Here is a 20,340-nt window from a genome sequence, read left to right on the forward strand (position 1 = left end):
CAGAGTACACGACAAACAGGGAAGACGTTTGTCGAAAATCTTAGTTGCCTGCAAGTAGAACTTCAGGGCACGGAACTACATCCAGATTGTGCTAGAAGTCGTTCCTTCTTTGAAGAAGGGTTTGGACACAGTGATGGAACAACAATCTCTTGATTGATATTCCTGTTAGTAACTACCTTAGGTAAGAACCCAGGTTTAGTACGCAGAACTACCTTGTCTGAGTGAAAAATCAGATAAGGAGAATCACAATGTAAGGCTGATAACTCAGAGACTCTTCGAGCCGAGGAAATAGCCATCAAAAACAGAACCTTCCAGGATAACAGCTTGATATCAATGGAATGAAGGGGTTCAAATGGAACGCCTTGAAGAACATTAAGAACTAAGTTTAAGCTCCACGGCGGAGCAACAGTCTTAAACACAGGCTTAATCCTAGTTAAAGCCTGACAAAAAGCCTGAACGTCTGGAACTTCAGCCAGACGTTTGTGTAGAAGAATAGACTGAGCAGAAATCTGTCCCTTTAACGAACTAGCAGATAAGCCCTTTTCTAAACCCTCTTGTAGAAAGGACAATATCCTAGGAATCCTAACCTTACTCCATGAGTAACTCTTGGATTCGCACCAATATAAATATTTACGCCATATCTTATGGTAAATTTTTCTGGTAACAGGCTTCCTAGCCTGTATTAAGGTATCAATAACCGACTCCGAGAAGCCACGCTTTGATAGAATCAAGCGTTCAATCTCCATGCAGTCAGCCTCAGAGAAATTAGATTTGGATGGTTGAAAGGACCCTGAATTAGAAGGTCCTGTCTCAGAGGCAGAGACCACGGTGGACAGGACGACATGTCCACTAGGTCTGCATACCAGGTCCTGCGTGGCCACGCAGGCGCTATCAGAATCACCGAAGCTCTCTCCTGTTTGATCTTGACAATCAAACGAGGAAGCATCGGGAATGGTGGAAACACATAAGCCATGTTGAAGACCCAAGGGGCTGTCAGAGCATCTATCAGCACCGCTCCCGGGTCCCTGGACCTGGATCCGTAACAAGGAAACTTGGCGTTCTGACGAGACGCCATGAGATCCAGATCTGGTTTGCCCCAACGATGAATCAGTTGAGCAAAGACCTCCAGATGAAGTTCCCACTCCCCCGGATGAAAAGTCTGGCGACTTAGAAAATCCGCCTCCCAGTTCTCCACGCCTGGGATGTAAATCGCTGACAAGTGGCAAGAGTGAGACTCTGCCCAGCGAATTATCTTTGAGACTTCCAACATCGTAGGGGACTTCTGGTTCCCCCTTGATGGTTGATGTAAGCCACAGTTGTGATGTTGTCCGACTGAAATCTGATGAACCTCAGAGTTGCTAACTGAGGCCAAGCTAGGAGAGCATTGAATATTGCTCTTAATTCCAGAATATTTATTGGGAGGAGTTTCTCCTCCTGAGTCCATAATCCCTGAGCTTTCAGGGAGTTCCAGACTGCGCCCCAGCCTAGAAGGCTGGCGTCTGTTGTTACAATCGTCCAATCTGGCCTGCGAAAGGTCATCCCCTTGGACAGATGTGGCCGAGAAAGCCACCATAGAAGAGAATCTCTGGTCTCTTGATCCAGATTTAGTAGGGGGGACAAATCTGAGTAATCCCCGTTCCACTGACTTAGCATGCACAATTGCAGCGGTCTGAGATGCAGGCGCGCAAATGGTACTATGTCCATTGTCGCTACCATTAAGCCGATTACTTCCATGCACTGAGCTACTGGCGGGTGTGGAATGGAATGAAGGACACGGCAAGCATTTAGAAGTTTTAATAACCTGGCCTCTGTCAGGTAAATTTTCATCTCTACAGAATCTATAAGAGTCCCTAGAAAGGGAACTCTTGTAAGTGGTAATAGAGAACTCTTTTCCACGTTCACCTTCCACCCATGCGACCTCAGAAATGCCAGAACTATCTCTGTATGAGACTTGGCAGTTTGAAAACTTGACGCTTGTATTAGAATGTCGTCTAGGTACGGAGTCACCGCTATGCCTCGCGGTCTTAGTACCGCCAGAAGTGAGCCCAGAACTTTTGTAAAGATTCTTGGAGCCGTAGCTAATCCGAAGGGAAGAGCTACAAACTGGTAATGCCTGTCTAGGAAAACAAATCTTAGGTACCGATAATGATCCTTGTGAATCGGTATGTGAAGGTAGGCATCCTTTAAGTCCACTGTGGTCATGTACTGACCCTCTTGGATCATGGGAAGGATGGTTCGAATAGTTTCCATTTTGAATGATGGAACTTTTAGAAATTTGTTTAGGATTTTTAAGTCCAAGATTGGTCTGAAGGTTCCCTCTTTCTTGGGAACCACAAATAGATTTGAATAGAATCCCTGCCCGTGTTCCGTCCGCGGAACTGGGTGGATCACCCCCATTAGTAAGAGGTCTTGTACACAGCGTAGAAATGCCTCTTTCTTTATTTGGTTTGCTGATAACCTTGAAAGATGAAATCTCCCTCGTGGAGGAGAAGTTTTGAAGTCCAGGAGATATCCCTGAGATATGATCTCCAACGCCCAGGGATCCTGGACATCTCTTGCCCAAGCCTGGGCGAAGAGAGAAAGTCTGCCCCCCACTAGATCCGTTTCCGGATAGGGGGCCCTATCTTCATGCTGTCTTGGGGGCAGCAGCAGGTTTCTTGGCCTGCTTGCCCTTGTTCCAGGACTGGTTAACTTTCCAGCCCTGCCTGTAACGAGCAACAGCTCCTTCCAGTTTTGGAGCGGAGGAAGTTGATGCTGCTCCTGCCTTGAAGTTACGAAAGGCACGAAAATTAGACTGTTTGGCCTTTGATTTGGCCCTGTCCTGTCTTTCAAGCCGGGCCCGAATAAGGTCTGCCCTTTGAAAGGAATATTAAGCAATTTAGATTTAGAAGTCACGTCAGCTGACCAGGATTTAAGCCTCTGCGCGTTTGGATGGCGAATCCGGAGTTCTTAGCCGTAAGTTTGGTTAAATGTACGACGGCATCAGAAACAAATGCGTTAGCTAGCTTAAGTGCTTTAAGCTTGTTCATAATTTCATCCAATGGAGCTGTGCGAATGGCCTCTTCCAGAGACTCAAACCAGAATGCCGCCGCAGCAGTGACAGGCGCAATGCATGCAAGGGGCTGTAAGATAAAACCTTGTTGAACAAACATTTTCTTAAGGTAACCCTCTAATTTCTTATCCATTGGATCTGAAAAGGCACAACTATCCTCCACCGGGATAGTGGTACGCTTAGCTAAAGTAGAAACTGCTCCCTCCACCTTAGGGACCGTCTGCCATAAGTCTCGTGTGGTGGCGTCTATAGGAAACATTTTCCTAAATATGGGAGGAGGGGAAAAAGGCACACCAGGTCTATCCCACTCCTTGATAATAATCTCTGTAAGCCTTTTAGGTATAGGAAACACGTCAGTACACACCGGTACCGCATAGTATCTATCCAACCTACATAATTTTTCTGGAATTGCAACCGTGTTACAATCATTCAGAGCCGCTAATACCTCCCCTAGCAATATGCGGAGGTTCTCAAGCTTAAAATTAAAATTAGAAATCTCTGAATCCAGTCTCCCTGGATCAGATCCGTCACCCACAGAATGAAGCTCTCCGTCTTCATGTTCTGCAAACTGTGACGCAGTATCTGACATGGCTCTCACCTCATCCGCGCGCTCTGTCCTTAACCCAGAGCTATCGCGCTTGCCTCTTAATTCTGGCAATTTAGATAATACTTCTGTCATAACAGTAGCCATGTCTTGCAAAGTGATTTGTAAGGGCCTCCCTGATGTACTTGGCGCCACAAAATCACGCACCTCCTGAGCGGGAGGCGAAGGTACTGACACGTGAGGAGAGTTAGTCGGCATAACTTCCCCCTCGTTGTCTGGTGATAATTTCTTTACATGTAAAGATTGACTTTTATTTAAAGTAGCATCAATGCAATTAGTACACAAATTTCTATTGGGCTCCACATTGGCCTTTAAACATAGTGAACAAAGAGATTCATCTGTGTCAGACATGTTTAAACAGACTAGCAATGAGACTAGCAAGCTTGGAAATACTTTTCTAAATAAATTTACAAGCAATATAAAAAACGCTACTGTGCCTTTAAGAAGCACAAAAAGCTGTCACAGTTGAAATAACAATGAACCAAAATAGTTATAGCAACCAATTTTTCACAGTAAATGTATTAAGTTAGCAAAGGATTGCACCCACCAGCAAATGGATGATTAACCCCTTAATACCCAAAAACGGATAACAATTTAATAATTAACGTTTTTCTCACAGTCAAAACACACTGTCACAGGTCTGCTGTGACTGATTACCTCCCTCAAAATGAATTTTGAAGACCCCTGAGCTCTCTAGAGACGATCTGGATCATGGAGGATGAAGTAGACAGATTGTGACTGAATTAACGTTTTTCTCACAGTCAAAACACACTGTCACAGGTCTGCTGTGACTGATTACCTCCCTCAAAATGAATTTTGAAGACCCCTGAGCTCTCTAGAGACGATCTGGATCATGGAGGATGAAGTAGACAGATTGTGACTGAATTTTTACTGCGCAAAAAAGCGCTAAAATAGGCCCCTCCCACTCATATTACAACAGTGGGGAAGCTCAGAAAACTGTTTCTATGCAGAAAACAAAGATGGCCATGTGGTAAAAATCATGCCCCAATAAGTTTATCACCAAGTACCTCACAAAAAACGATTAACATGCCAGTAAACGTTTGAAACATACATTTGAAAAGTTATGAATTGTTATTAATAAGCCTGCTACCAGTCGCTTTTACTGCAGTTAAGGCTCATATATTATTTCAGTATTAACAGTATTTTCAGAGTCAATTCCATTCTTTAGAAAAATACATTCAGTGTACACACACTCATCAGCCTAATACCAGTCGCTATCACTGCATTTAAGGCTGAACTTACTTTACATTGGTATCAGCAGTATTTTCTCAGTCAATTCCATTCCTCAGAAAAATAATTACTGCACATACCTCATTTGCAGGGGGGGCCTGCATGCTATTCCCCTTCTCTGAAGTTACCTCACTCCTCAGATGAGAACAGCCAGTGGATCTTAGTTACGGCTGCTAAGATCATAGAAAACGCAGGCAGATTCTTCTTCTAATGCTGCCTGAGAACAAACAGCACACTCCGGTGCCATTTAAAATAACAAACTTTTGATTGTAGAAATAAACTAAGTTAAAAAACACCACAGACCTCTCACAGCGACCTATCTTTAGTTAGGCTGCAAGAGAATGACTGAATATGACATGTGAGGGGAGGAGCTATGTAGCAGCTCTGCTGGGTGATCCTCTTGCAGCTTCCTGTTAGGAAGAGATATATTCCATAAGTAATGGATGACCCGTGGACTGACTACACTTAACAAGAGAAAACATCATTTATGCTTACCACATAAATTCCTTTCCTTTCTGGTAGGGAGAGTCCACAACTTCATTCCTTACTGTTGGGAAATACAACACCTGGCCACCAGGAGGAAACAAAGACACCCCAGCCAAAGGTTTAAAATATCCCTCCCACTTCCCCTATCCCCCAGTCATTCTGCCGAGGGAACAATGAAAAGTAGGAGAAACATTAGGGTATAAAAAGGTGCCAGAAGAAATAATATAAAAAGGGAGACGGCCATCAAAAACATAAATTAAGGACGGGGTTGTGGACTCTCCCTGCCAGGAAGGAAAGGCATTTATCTGGTAAGGATAAATTGTGTTTTCCTTCCATAAGGCAGGGAGAGTCCACAACTTCAATCCTTACTGTTGAGAAAACTAATTATACTTAAGCTCCAGAGGACACTGAATGAATAAAGGATGGGAGCAAAAAAAAGAGGCAATCCCTATTCTGAGGGCACAACAGCCTGCAAAACTTTTGTCTCAAAAGCTGCTTCAGCCGAAGCAAACACATCAAACTTGTAAAATTTAGAAAAAAGTGTGTAAGGAGGACCAGGTACCCGCCTTACAAATCTGATCCATAAAGGCCTGGTTATTAAAAGCCCAGGATGAAGCCACTGCTCTAGTGGAATGAGCCGCAATCCTCTCAGAAGGCTGTCGTCCCGCTGTCTCATAAGCTAAGTGGATGACACTCCTCAACCAAAAAGATAGAGAAGTCGTAGTAGTCTTCTGCCCCTTACGCTACCCAATATAGATGAAAAACAAAGAAGAAGATTGTCTGAATTCCTTAGTAGCCTGAAGATAGAGCTTCAAGGCACAAACCACATCTAGGTTGTGAAGCAAACGTTGCTTCGCTGAAGGATTAGGACACAAGGAAGGAACAACAATCTCTCGATTAATGTTACGATCCGACACCACCTTAGGGAGGAACCCTAATTTAGTCACATTGCAAAGCAGAAATCTCAGAAACTCTGAGTGCAGAAGCAATAGCCAACAAATAAGAACCCTCCAAGATAACAATTTAATGTCATCAGTATGCATAGGCTCAAACGGAGCCTGCAGCAAAACACTAAGAACCAGACTGAGGCTCAAAAGCGGAGCCCCAGATCTAAACACAGGTCTGATCCTAGTCAGAGCCTTAACAAAGGATTGCAAATCCGGAAGCTCAGCCAATGTTTTGCACAGTAATACTGACAGGGCCGATATTTGTCACTTCAGGGAACTGGCAGATAAACCCTTCTCTAGTCCAACCTCGAGAAAAAGATAAAATTCTGGCAACCTTAAACTTATGCCAGGAAAAAACACGCTTTTCACACCAGTACAAGTAAGTCCTCCACACTTTATGGTAGACTGGCTTACGAGCTTGAACCAGAGTGTCTATTACCCCCTCTTGGCTAATACTAAGCGTTCAATCACCAAGCAGTCAACCTCAGAGAATTTAGATTTTGATGAACGAAGGGACCCTGTACCAGCAGATCTCTGCGACAAGGTAACCTCCACTGAGGAGATGAGTACATCCCCACCAGATCTGAAAACCACATCCTTCGCGGCCACGACGGAGCAATCAGAATCACTGATGCTCTCCCCTGCTTGATGTGAGCCACAACACGAAGGAGAAGCGGTAATGGATGAAACAGATATACGAGTCTGAACCTCCATGCTACCAGAGCATCTATCAATTCCGCCTGATGATCCCTCGATCTCCGACCCATACCTGGGTAGTTTGGTATTGAGGCGGGATGCCATGAGATTTATCTCCGGCGTCCCCCACTCGCTGCATATCACTGCAAATGCCTTGGGGTGGAGAAACCATTCCCCTGGGTAAAAGGATTGCCTGCTGAGGAAGTTCGCTTCCCAGTTGTCCACACCCGGAATGTGGAACGCTGACAATGAACATCCGTGAGTTTCCGCCCACTCTAGTATCTGAGATACTTCTCGTTCCCCCCTAATGGTTGATGTAGGCAACCGAGGTTATATTGTCTGATTGGAATCTGATAAACTGGGACGAACCCAGAAGGGGCCAAGCCTTCAAGGCATTGAAGATTGCCCGTAGTTCCAAAATATTGATTGGAAGGGAGGTCTCCTCCCGAGTCCACAGACCATGTGCCATCTTGGCACCCCAAATGGCTCCCCAGCCGGAAAGGCTTGCGTCCGTAGTCACAATCTCCCAGGACGGTCTCAAAAAGCACGTGCCTTGGAACAGATGATCTGGACAGAGCGAGTCTCTCGACAGGTTGTCCAGCACGATCTGTTGAGACAGATCTGAATGGTCGCCGTTCCATTATCTCAGCATGCATAGTTGTAAAGGTCTGAGAGGGAATCTGGCAAAAGGAATGATGTCCATACAAGACAACATGAGTCCGATCACCTCCATACACTGAGCCACTGAGGGTCTCAAGGAGGCCTGGAGGGCAAGACATGCAGAAGTTAGCTTGCAACATCTCTGATCTGTGAGGAGTATTCTCATGGACATGGAGACTATTATTGTCCCCAGGAAATTCACCCTTGTACTTGAAGTAAGAGAACTATAGATTTTTATCTTCCATCTATGTGATCGAAGAAGATTGAGAAGGGACTCTGAATGTTCTTCCGCTAGATGAAAAGATGGTGCCTGTACCAAGATATCGTCCAGGTTAGGCGCTACTGCAATACCTTGTGTTCTGGCAATGGCTAGAAGTGCCCCCAGAACCTTCGAAAATATCCTTGGAACAGGAGCTAAGCCAAACGGAGGAGCTATGAACTGGAAGTGCTGGTCCAAAAAAGCAAACCTCAGGAACTGAAAATGTTCCCTGTGAATCGGGACGTGAAGGTATGCATCCTTCAGGTCTATTGTGGTCATAAACAGACCTTCCGGAACCAGAGGAAGGATTGACCATATTGTCTCCATCTTAAAAGAGGGAACACTCAGAAACTTGTTTAGGCACTTTAGGTCCAGAATTGGATGAAAAGTTCCTTCCTTCTTTGGAACCACGAAAAGGTTTGAATAAGACCCCAAACCTCTTTCTGCTGTAGGTACTGGGATAATTACTCCTAGAGAGGAGAGATCCCGTAAGCAACCTAAGGCGGCAGCCCTCTTTTCTCGTCTTGCAGACAGACTGGAGAGTAGGAATCTGCCCCTGGGCACATGAGATTTGAGCCCTATCCTGTATCCTTGAAATACAACCTCCAGGACCCAAGGGTCCTGTACATCCTGGAACCAAGCTTCTGAAAAAAAGAGACAGTCTGCCCCCTACTTGATCCGATCACAGATCAGGGGCTGCCCCTTCATGCCGATTTGTTCTTGTCAGGCTTCTTAGTCTGTTTGGACTTATTCCAGGAGTGAGCCGGCTTCCAAGTACTCTTGGGCTATTTGGACTTGGGTGAGGATTGCTGTCGTTGTGACTTGTCAGCACGAAAGGAACAAAAATTAGACAATTGCCATCCCTTAGGTCTATTTTTCTTATCCTGCGGTAGGAAGGCACTTTTCCCTCCGGTAACCGTAGAGATAATGGAGTCCAGCCCTGGAACGAATAAAATCTTCCCCTTGAAGGGAAGAGAAAGGAGTCTGGATTTAGAAGTCATATCCGCAGACCAAGACTTCAACCAGAGAGCCCGGTGGGCTAGAACCGCAAAGCCAGAAGCCTTTGCATTTATGAGAATAATCTGCATATTAGCGTTAGAGTTAGCAATTTTCAGTGCTTTAATTCTCTCCTGAATATCCTCGAGGGGAGTCTCCACCTCAATGAGCTCCGACAGAGTGTCGCACCAGTAGGTAGCTGCTCCAGCAACCGCGGCTACAGCTGCTGTCGGTTGAAATAAAAAACCTGTATGTTTAAACATCTTCCTCAGAAAAGTTTCCATTTTCTTATCCATAGGCTCTCTAAAAGAAGAACTATTCTCCAGAGGGATAGAAATATGCTTAGCCAGCGTAGAGATAGCGCCATCCACCTTAGGGATGGAGCCCCACAAATCTAATTGAGAGTCAGGGACCGGTAATAATTTTTAAAAAGTAGACGAGGGGGAAAAAGAAGTTCCAACGCTTTCCCATTCGTTACTAATAATGTTCGCCATCTAAATTGGCACAGGAAAAGACAGAGGGACCTACCTATCTTCATAAACCCTGTCTAATTTAGGGATCTTAGTTTCTTCAGGAAGGGTAGCCTCTAGAACCTCTAGCGTAGACAGAACCTCCTTTAATAAAAAAACGCAGATGCTCAATTTTACATCTAAAGGAGGGTTCCTCCGCAGAAGGAGGTTTAGAAATGGAAGACTCCGACTCAGAAAGTTCACCCTCTGAAGCTACAGAGGTTTACTCATCCTCGGATACCTGGGACGTAGTAGCTAAATCTGACAAATATTTAGATGACTCTAGGTCAGGAGAACTATGTTTAACCTTTCTCTTGCGTTTGTTAGAGCGAGGTAAGGCATTCAGACACTACCGATTGTAACTGCGGTAAAGTCCGTTAGAAAAAGGCCCCCTCCAGGAGGAGGATTAGATGAGCCATGGGGAACTGCATGTGGAGCGGGAAATGTAGAAAGGGTAGTAAACGTTGCTTCGCTGAAGGATTAGGACACAAGGAAGGAACAACAATCTCTTGATTAATGTTACGATCTGACACCACCTTAGGGAGGAACCCTAATTTAGTCACATTGCAAAGCAGAAATCTCAGAAAGGGTAGTAATTTCTTGGGACCCAGATTCCTGAGAAGTAGAGGGGCTAATAGCACTATGAGCATTAGCAGGCTTGTCTCATTCTTAGACTTTAGAACAGTGTTTAGGCAAATGGAACAAATCTGAGCTGGCGGGCAAACCACGGCCACCTCACAATACAAACAGGAATTAATAATCAGTACAGAAGGAGAAGAACCTTCTAATGTAGTATCAGAGTCCTCCATAGCCTTGTATATACCCAGAGAAGGACAAACAAAAGGAAACGCTTTTATTTAAAAAAACAGCACCTTAATACTCCCAATGGCAGGAGTACTCATCACCTCCTAGACCCAGACAGCTAACAGTGAAAACGCTCTCCTCAGGAATGTCGTCTGCAGCAGGATCTTAGGAAATGAAAGAGACTGCACACGGTCACGTGGTGCTTAAGACAGGACTTCCCCTGCTATGAAAAAGGGAGCTAAGCTATTATGAGCTGCGCAACACTTCAAAAACTAAAGTGAAACCTGTTTGTTCCAAGCCAAAAAACACAAGTCTATGAGCCAAAAATAACTCTCACATTAAGCAGATATAAATCCCCAAGCTGTTTAAATAAGGTATAAAGGAGCCACACTGGGATACTGTATAGTGTTTTAAAGTGTATATGTAAAAAAAAACGGGTTTACTCTACAGGATCCATGCTGTGGAACAGGCACAGCCTCTCAAGTGTGACAATCTCGCAGCAGCGCATCTGAAATAGACTTGAGTGTGTAACAGCAAGCAGTGAAATTCGTCAACACGTGATTGTTAAGGAGCGGTTAGCGACAGTCTGGATGGGTTCGCAGAAAAACGTTCCCTGCATCTCCAGACTCTAACTTTAATCAATACTCTCACTGAGTGTTTGACATGATTACTTAAAACTCCAGTCCTTTCTTGAAGGGAACATACCCATTACAGGACTATCCATATCTTCTGACACTTCTCTGCCACCTTCTATAGTGACAAAAGGCAAAGAATGACTGGGGGATAGGGGAAGTGGAAGGGATATTTAAGCCTTTGGCTGGGGTGTCTTTGCCGCCTCCTGGTGGTCAGGTGTTGTATTTCCCAACAGTAAGGAATGAAGTCGTGGACTCTCCCTGCCTTATGGAAGGAAACCTAAATCAATATTTGGTGTCACCACCCTTTGCCTTCAAAATAGCATAAAGGTTTCTAGGTGCTTGTGCACAAAGTCAGGGATTTTGTATGCATATAATCAGGAGCATGGTTAAACAATTTTACCAAACAGGTGCTAATAATCATCAATTTAATATGTAGGTTAACTGATCATGAACTGAAACAGCTGTTTAGGAGGATTAAAACAGACTGAGGAATAGCCAAACTCTACTAACAAGGTGAGGTTGCTGAAGACAGTTTAGTGTCAGACGCAGTACACCATGGCAAGACTGAGCACAGAGACAAGACACAAGGTATCTCTGGGCAGAAATTTCAAGGCAGACAGGGACGTGCAGTCCAAGCTCTACTGAAAAAACACAAAGAAACATGCAAAGGTGAAAGCCTTAGATGCATTGGTCAGTCCAGGAAACTTAGTGCAGCAGATGAGACACATCATGCTTACTTCCTATGACAATCGGAAGATGTCCAGCAATGCCATCAGCTGAGAATTGTCAGAAACCAGTTAGACCCTAGTAAACACATCTACTGCCCGGAGAAGTCTGGTCAGAAGTGGTCATCATGGAAGACTTGCGGCCAAAAAAACAAAACTGACGTGGTAACAAGGCCAAGTGACTCAACTATGCACAAAACAGAAGAATGGGATGGAGAAAATGGAAGAAGGTACTCTGGACTGAGGAGTCAAAATTTTAAATATTGTAGCAGAAGGCAGTTTGTCTGCAGACAAAAGTAAAACATGGTGGGGGTTCCTTGCAAGTCTGGGGCTGCATTTCTGCAAATGGAGTTTGGGATTTGGTCAGAATTGTCTCATTAATGCTAAGACGTACAGGCAGATACTTTTTCATAGTGCAATACCCTCACAGAGGCATCTGATTGGCCCCAAGTGTAATCTGCAGCATAACAATGACCCCAAACATACAGACACAGTCATTAAGAACTATCTTTAGTGTAAAGAAGATCAAGTAGTCCTGGAAGTGATAGTACAGCCCCTACAGAGCCCTGATCTAACATCATTGAGTTTGTCTGAGATAACATGAATAGACAGAAGCAACTGAGGCTGCCAAATGCACAGAAGAACTGTGGTTAGTTCTTCAAGATGTCTGGAACCACCTACCTGACTAGTTCCTTTGTGCAAATGTGTACGAAGGAGAATTGACGCTGTTTTGTAGGCATAGGGTGGTCACACCAAATACTGATTTGATTTAAATTTTTCTTCTGTTCACTCACCACCAGTTTATAAATGTTTCATTCACTTCAAGGCTATCAGAATTAGGGTTACAAGCCAGCTGGTATGGTACTGGCACAGCTGGTATGGTACTGGCACAGCTGGTATGGTACTGGCACAGCTGGTATGGTACTGGCACAGCTGTATGGTACTGGCACAGCTGGTATGGTACTGGCACAGCTGGTATGGTACTGGCACAGCTGGTATGGTACTGGCACAGCTGGTAGATCAGAAAGAATAAGAATAATAAGTGTGGAATCTAATTTTAAACAAAAATCATCCCTATCAACTTAATTTTCTTAATGATTATTTATGGAAATATATGCTAATTAGCATGACTGGTATTTTTTAGGCAGCATCCTAAACAGAGAACCATATTTAAAGAGTAATGAAACCTACATTTTGTTTTATGATTAAGACAGAGCATTTACTTTTAAAAAAGGTTTTGAGTTTATTTCTACTGTTAAATGTTATTAGTTCTCATGGTATAAAGCTGCCATCTAGTGCTCTTGCAAAACTACTGCCATATAGTGCTACAGACCCGTGCACACCCCTGCTTTTCAACAAAAGATAACAAGAAAACAGTCAATTTGATAATAGAAGTAAAATTTAAACTTTTTTGTTTAAACAGTATGCTCTGTCTGAATCGTGAAAACAAAATTAGTTTCAGTCCCTTTTAACCATTAATACGTCTGGTGCAGGTGACACGTTATAAGTAATAATAAAATACTTAGAGCATTGTGTTATTGTATCATTGCTAGACTTGAGCATTGTGTTATTGCTAGACTTGAGCATTGTGTTATTGCTAGACTTGAGCATTGTATTATTGCTAGACTTGAGCATTGTGTTATTGCTAGACTTGAGCATTGTGTTATTGCTAGACTTGAGCATTGTGTTATTGCTAGACTTGAGCATTGTGTTACTGCTAGACTTGAGCATTGTGTAATTGCTAGACTTGAGCATTGTGTAATTGCTAGACTTGAGCATTGTGTTATTGCTAGACTTGAGCATTGTGTTATTGCTAGACTTGAGCATTGTGTTACTGCTAGACTTGAGCATTGTGTAATTGCTAGACTTGAGCATTGTGTTATTGCTAGACTTGAGCATTGTGTTACTGCTAGACTTGAGCATTGTGTTACTGCTAGACTTGAGCATTGTGTTATTGCTAGACTTGAGCATTGTGTTATTGCTAGACTTGAGCATTGTGTTATTGCTAGACTTGAGCATTGTGTTACTGCTAGACTTGAGCATTGTGTTACTGCTAGACTTGAGCATTGTGTTATTGCTAGACTTGAGCATTGTGTTATTCCTAGACTTGAGCATTGTGTTACTGCTAGACTTGAGCATTGTGTAATTGCTAGACTTGAGCATTGTGTTACTGCTAGACTTGAGCATTGTGTTATTGCTAGACTTGAGCATTGTGTTACTGCTAGACTTGAGCATTGTGTTACTGCTAGACTTGAGCATTGTGTTATTGCTAGACTTGAGCATTGTGTTATTGCTAGACTTGAGCATTGTATTATTGCTAGACTTGAGCATTGTGTTATTGCTAGACTTGAGCATTGTGTTATTGCTAGACTTGAGCATTGTGTTATTGCTAGACTTGAACATTGTGTTATTGCTAGACTTGAGCATTGTGTTATTGCTAGACTTGAGCATTGTGTTATTGCTAGACTTGAGCATTGTGTAATTGCTAGACTTGAGCATTGTGTTATTGCTAGACTTGAGCATTGTGTTATTGCTAGACTTGAGCATTGTGTTACTGCTAGACTTGAGCATTGTGTTACTGCTAGACTTGAGCATTGTGTTATTGCTAGACTTGAGCATTGTGTTATTGCTAGACTTGAGCATTGTATTACTGCTAGACTTGAGCATTGTGTTATTGCTAGACTTGAGCATTGTATTATTGCTAGACTTGAGCATTGTGTTATTGCTAGATTTGAGCATTGTGTTATTGCTAGACTTGAGCATTGTGTTATTGCTAGACTTGAGCATTGTGTTACTGCTAGACTTGAGCATTGTGTTACTGCTAGACTTGAGCATTGTGTTATTGCTAGACTTGAGCATTGTGTTACTGCTAGACTTGAGCATTGTGTTACTGCTAGACTTGAGCATTGTGTTATTGCTAGACTTGAGCATTGTGTTACTGCTAGACTTGAGCATTGTGTTACTGCTAGACTTGAGCATTGTGTTATTGCTAGACTTGAGCATTGTGTAATTGCTAGACTTGAGCATTGTGTTACTGCTAGACTTGAGCATTGTGTTACTGCTAGACTTGAGCATTGTGTTACTGCTAGACTTGAGCATTGTGTTATTGCTAGACTTGAGCATTGTGTTATTGCTAGACTTGAGCATTGTGTTATTGCTAGACTTGAGCATTGTGTTATTGCTAGACTTGAGCATTGTGTTACTGCTAGACTTGAGCATTGTGTTATTGCTAGACTTGAGCATTGTGTTACTGCTAGACTTGAGCATTGTGTTATTGCTAGACTTGAGCATTGTGTTATTGCTAGACTTGAGCATTGTATTATTGCTAGACTTGAGCATTGTGTTACTGCTAGACTTGAGCATTGTGTTACTGCTAGACTTGAGCATTGTGTTATTGCTAGACTTGAGCATTGTGTTATTGCTAGACTTGAGCATTGTGTTATTGCTAGACTTGAGCATTGTGTTATTGCTAGACTTGAGCATTGTGTTATTGCTAGACTTGAGCATTGTGTTATTGCTAGACTTGAGCATTGTGTCATTGCTAGACTTGAGCATTGTGTTATTGCTAGACTTGAGCATTGTGTTATTGCTAGACTTGAGCATTGTGTTACTGCTAGACTTGAGCATTGTGTTACTGCTAGACTTGAGCATTGTGTTATTGCTAGACTTGAGCATTGTGTTACTGCTAGACTTGAGCATTGTGTTACTGCTAGACTTGAGCATTGTGTTATTGTATCATTGCTAGACTTGAGCATTGTGTTACTGCTAGACTTGAGCATTGTGTTATTGCTAGACTTGAGCATTGTGTTATTGCTAGACTTGAGCATTGTGTTATTGCTAGACTTGAGCATTGTATCATTGGTAGACTTGAGCATTGTGTTATTGCTAGACTTGAGCATTGTGTTATTGCTAGACTTGAGCATTGTGTTATTGCTAGACTTGAGCATTGTGTTATTGCTAGACTTGAGCATTGTGTTATTGCTAGACTTGAGCATTGTGTTATTGCTAGACTTGAGCATTGTGTTATTGCTAGACTTGAGCATTGTGTTATTGCTAGACTTGAGCATTGTGTTACTGCTAGACTTGAGCATTGTGTTACTGCTAGACTTGAGCATTGTGTAATTGCTAGACTTGAGCATTGTGTAATTGCTAGACTTGAGCATTGTGTAATTGCTAGACTTGAGCATTGTGTTATTGCTAGACTTGAGCATTGTGTTATTGCTAGACTTGAGCATTGTATCATTGGTAGACTTGAGCATTGTGTCATTGCTAGACTTGAGCATTGCGTTATTGCTAGACTTGAGCATTGTGTTATTGCTAGACTTGAGCATTGTGTAATTGCTAGACTTGAGCATTGTGTTATTGCTAGACTTGAGCATTGTGTTACTGCTAGACTTGAGCATTGTGTTACTGCTAGACTTGAGCATTGTGTTATTGCTAGACTTGAGCATTGTGTTATTGCTAGACTTGAGCATTGTGTTATTGCTAGACTTGAGCATTGTATTATTGCTAGACTTGAGCATTGTGTTACTGCTAGACTTGAGCATTGTGTTATTGCTAGACTTGAGCATTGTGTTATTGCTAGACTTGAGCACTGTGTAATTGCTAGACTTGAGCACTGTGTTATTGCTAGACTTGAGCACTGTGTTACTGCTAGACTTGAGCATTGTGTTATTGCTAGACTTGAGCATTGTGTTACTGCTAGACTTGAGCATTGTGTTACTGCTAGACTTGAGCATTGTGTTACTGCTAGACTTGAGCATTGTGTTACTGCTAGACTTGAGCATTGTGTTACTGCTAGACTTGAGCATTGTGTTACTGCTAGACTTGAGCATTGTGTTACTGCTAGACTTGAGCATTGTGTTATTGCTAGACTTGAGCATTGTGTTATTGCTAGACTTGAGCATTGTGTTACTGCTAGACTTGAGCATTGTGTTATTGCTAGACTTGAGCATTGTGTAATTGCTAGACTTGAGCATTGTGTTACTGCTAGACTTGAGCATTGTGTTACTCCTAGACTTGAGCATTGTGTTACTGCTAGACTTGAGCATTGTGTTATTGCTAGACTTGAGCATTGTGTTATTGCTAGACTTGAGCATTGTGTTATTGCTAGACTTGAGCATTGTGTAATTGCTAGACTTGAGCATTGTGTTACTGCTAGACTTGAGCATTGTGTTACTGCTAGACTTGAGCATTGTGTTACTGCTAGACTTGAGCATTGTGTTATTGTATCATTGCTAGACTTGAGCATTGTGTTACTGCTAGACTTGAGCACTGTGTTATTGCTAGACTTGAGCATTGTGTTATTGCTAGACTTGAGCATTGTGTTATTGCTAGACTTGAGCATTGTGTTACTGCTAGACTTGAGCATTGTGTTATTGCTAGACTTGAGCATTGTGTTATTGCTAGACTTGAGCATTGTGTTATTGTATCATTGCTAGACTTGAGCATTGTGTTATTGCTAGACTTGAGCATTGTGTTATTGCTAGACTTGAGCATTGTGTTATTGCTAGACTTGAGCATTGTGTTATTGCTAGACTTGAGCATTGTGTTATTGCTAGACTTGAGCATTGTGTTACTGCTAGACTTGAGCATTGTGTTATTGCTAGACTTGAGCATTGTGTTACTGCTAGACTTGAGCATTGTGTTACTGCTAGACTTGAGCATTGTGTTACTGCTAGACTTGAGCATTGTGTTACTGCTAGACTTGAGCATTGTGTTACTGCTAGACTTGAGCATTGTGTTACTGCTAGACTTGAGCATTGTGTTACTGCTAGACTTGAGCATTGTGTTATTGTATCATTGCTAGACTTGAGCATTGTGTTATTGCTAGACTTGAGCATTGTGAACAAAATGTCTGTAGTCTGTTTTATTAAGACTCCGTCACTGCTCACAGCCATTGTCGGCATCCGTTTAGTGAACAAGTCTAATTATTCCATTAGAGTAGAGTAGGGTTTGCACAGACTAAAGAACAATAGAATATGAGAATGATAAACATTTGAGATATCTGTCTTACTGGAAGGGCATTGGCTGGATCCTCCCCACTCATGAACTGGACTTTCACAGTTATATTCCGTGCAGATCCCTGGCGATTTGCAAAATTAAGGCTTTGTGGATACACATAGAGAAGATTTCTGTGTGATGGAGAGAAAATGACTTAGAACATATCATGAGAGATCATTGCTTTATATTTCATTAATCAAGCACAAAAAAATCTGCTAGTTTTTAATCATTTCCTTTTTCTAAAGCACTAAAATCTATACAAAGCATCTCACTCTACAACACACAGCGGCAGAGATCCTGAGGGAGGTTGCTTTCAGAGTAAATCGCCCCCCTCACGAGCACGCCTACTACATAACTGAGGGAATCCGCATGGGCGTGGTGATATCATCAAGCCCCATAAACACAGAACCGCAGGGTAGCTCCACAGGACTTAAAAGGGACACTGAACTCAAATTTTTTCTTTCATGATTCAGATAGAGCATGACATTTTAAGCAACTTTCTAATTTACTCCTATTATCAATTTTTCTTCGTTCTCTTGCTATCTTTATTTGAAAAAGAAGGCAGCTAAGCTTTTTTTACATTCAGAACTCTGGACAGCACTTTTTTATTGGTGGATGAATTTATCCACCAATCAGCAAGGACAACCCAGGTTGTTCACCAAAAATGGACCGGAATCTAAACTTACATTCTTGCATTTCAAATAAAGATACCAAGAGAATGAAGAAAATTTGATAATAGGAGTAAATTAGAAAGTTGCTTAAAATTTCATGCTCTATCTGAATCACGAAAAAAAAAATTGGGTTCAGTGTCCCTTTAAGAGAGTTGGATTGGGGGGGGGGGTAAATATTTAAACCCCTGAAGCTTCTGAGCTCCCTTAAAGGGAAATTCTACTCCAGAATTGTTATTGTTTAAAAAGATAGATAATCCCTTTATTTACCATTACCCAGTTTTGCACAACCAACACTGTTATAGAAATATACTTTTTACCTCTATGATTACCTTGCAGCTAAGTCTCTGCAGACTGCCCCCTTATCTCAGGTCTTTTGACAGACTTGCATTTAAGCCAATCAGCGCTGACTCATTGCCCTCACTCCCGTGGAGTTATTTATGTTATCTATAAGGCAAACATGAACTAGCGCTGTCTAGCTGTGAAAAACTGCAAAATGTACTGAGAGAAGAGACTTCCTTCAAAGGCTTAGAAACTAGCATATGAGCCTACCTAAATTTAGCTTTCAACAAAGAATACCAAGAGAACAAAGCAAATTTGATGATAAAAGTAAATTTAAAATAAATAAATACACGTTAAAGCACTGAACCGGCTTTGAGGCGCTATATTTTCTTGTTTTAAAGCCCAGAAGCCCCTCTTTAAAATAAAGCCCCTATATAAGTTTTCATAGCCAGGTATATAACTGTAGCTCACTTTGTATAAAAGTGCATCTACAACTGAATGTGCTTAAGGGCAGGACGCTCCTCTCCTTTTCTATATGTTTGTCAATGTAAGTGCACTAATGTACAGTACTACATATTGTTATTGTATTGTACCCTTATGGTTATAATGTACCTTTGTATAGCGCTGCGTAAAATGCTGGCGCTTTATAAACAAACAATAATAATAAATCACTGTGGTAAAAGTGATCACTGGGCATTAATAAACATGCATGTATCTCATTAGAGTTAAATCACATGAAAAGAGGGCAAAATAAATAATGCAATTGTACTGCAAAGTTGTTTTACTACACATAACTGATCATTTGATTTTATAATATTTGCCATAAAAAAACATAAATTAAAAACAAACTAAATGCTTAGAAAATGGCTGTATCATTAGGAGAAGTGTTCCGGCAGATAAAGTGCACCATTGCACAGGTAATCCTGAAGTTTAAAGGGACAGTCTACACCAGAATTTTTATTGTTTTAAAACATAGATAATCCCTTTATTACCCATTCCCCAGTTTTGCATAACTAACACAGTTATATTAATATACTGTTTACCTCTGTGATTATCTTGTATCTAAGCCTCTGCAAACTGCCCCTTTATTTCAGTTCTTTTGACAGACTTGCAGTTTAGCCAATCAGTGCCTGCTCCCAGATAACTTCACGTGCACGAGCACAGTGTTATCTATATGAAATACATGAACTAACACCCTCTAGTGGTGAAAAACTGTTGCATTCTGAAAAGAGGTGGCCTTCAAGGTCTAAGAAATTAGCATATGAACCTCTTAGGTTAAGCTTTCAACTAAGAATACCAAGAGAACAAAGCAAAATAGGTGATAAAAGTAAATTGGAAAATTGTTTAAAATTACATGCCCTATCTGAATCATGAAAGTTTATTTTGGCCTAGACTGTCCCTTTAAAATGACAACCTAAAGTGAAAAGTTGGTAGTTATTTATGGTACGTAACTCTGTGTTTAACCCCCTACAAAAGGGTTAAACAGATATGTAAAGTCTCGCTGAGGTGGCAGCATGACGACTTGTAGCTCCGGATCAAGACACAGCTCGTGAACGAATCAAGAGTGGCAGCTGCAAGGCTTGTAGCTCTGGAGCAGTACTTTACATATGTGTTTTACTCCTTTGCAGGCACTAAACCCCATATTCTTGGGCTTGTTTTACATAAATATTTTTTTAGCTTCGGCCATGATTGTCTGTGTGCTGTTTCATCAATATCAATCCCAAAATGCCTCTGCTTTTAATACTGCTGAAGCCTGAAGAAGA

General features: G+C 41.9%; 1 protein-coding gene across 14 annotated transcripts in view; it reads right to left on the reverse strand.

Moving 5' to 3' along the window:
* DOCK7 (dedicator of cytokinesis 7) overlaps window positions 1-20,340 on the reverse strand; it is a 695,569-nt gene that overhangs the window by 428,887 nt on the left and 246,342 nt on the right. For all 14 annotated transcript variants that reach the window (XM_053693655.1, XM_053693653.1, XM_053693652.1 and 11 more), the window contains exon 15: window positions 17,641-17,758. In XM_053693655.1, the coding sequence (XP_053549630.1) occupies window positions 17,641-17,758 (118 nt within the window). The remainder of the gene's footprint in view (window positions 1-17,640; window positions 17,759-20,340) is intronic.

Source organism: Bombina bombina, chromosome 10 (genome assembly GCF_027579735.1).
Source record: "Bombina bombina isolate aBomBom1 chromosome 10, aBomBom1.pri, whole genome shotgun sequence".
Taxonomy (NCBI): Eukaryota; Metazoa; Chordata; class Amphibia; order Anura; family Bombinatoridae; genus Bombina; species Bombina bombina.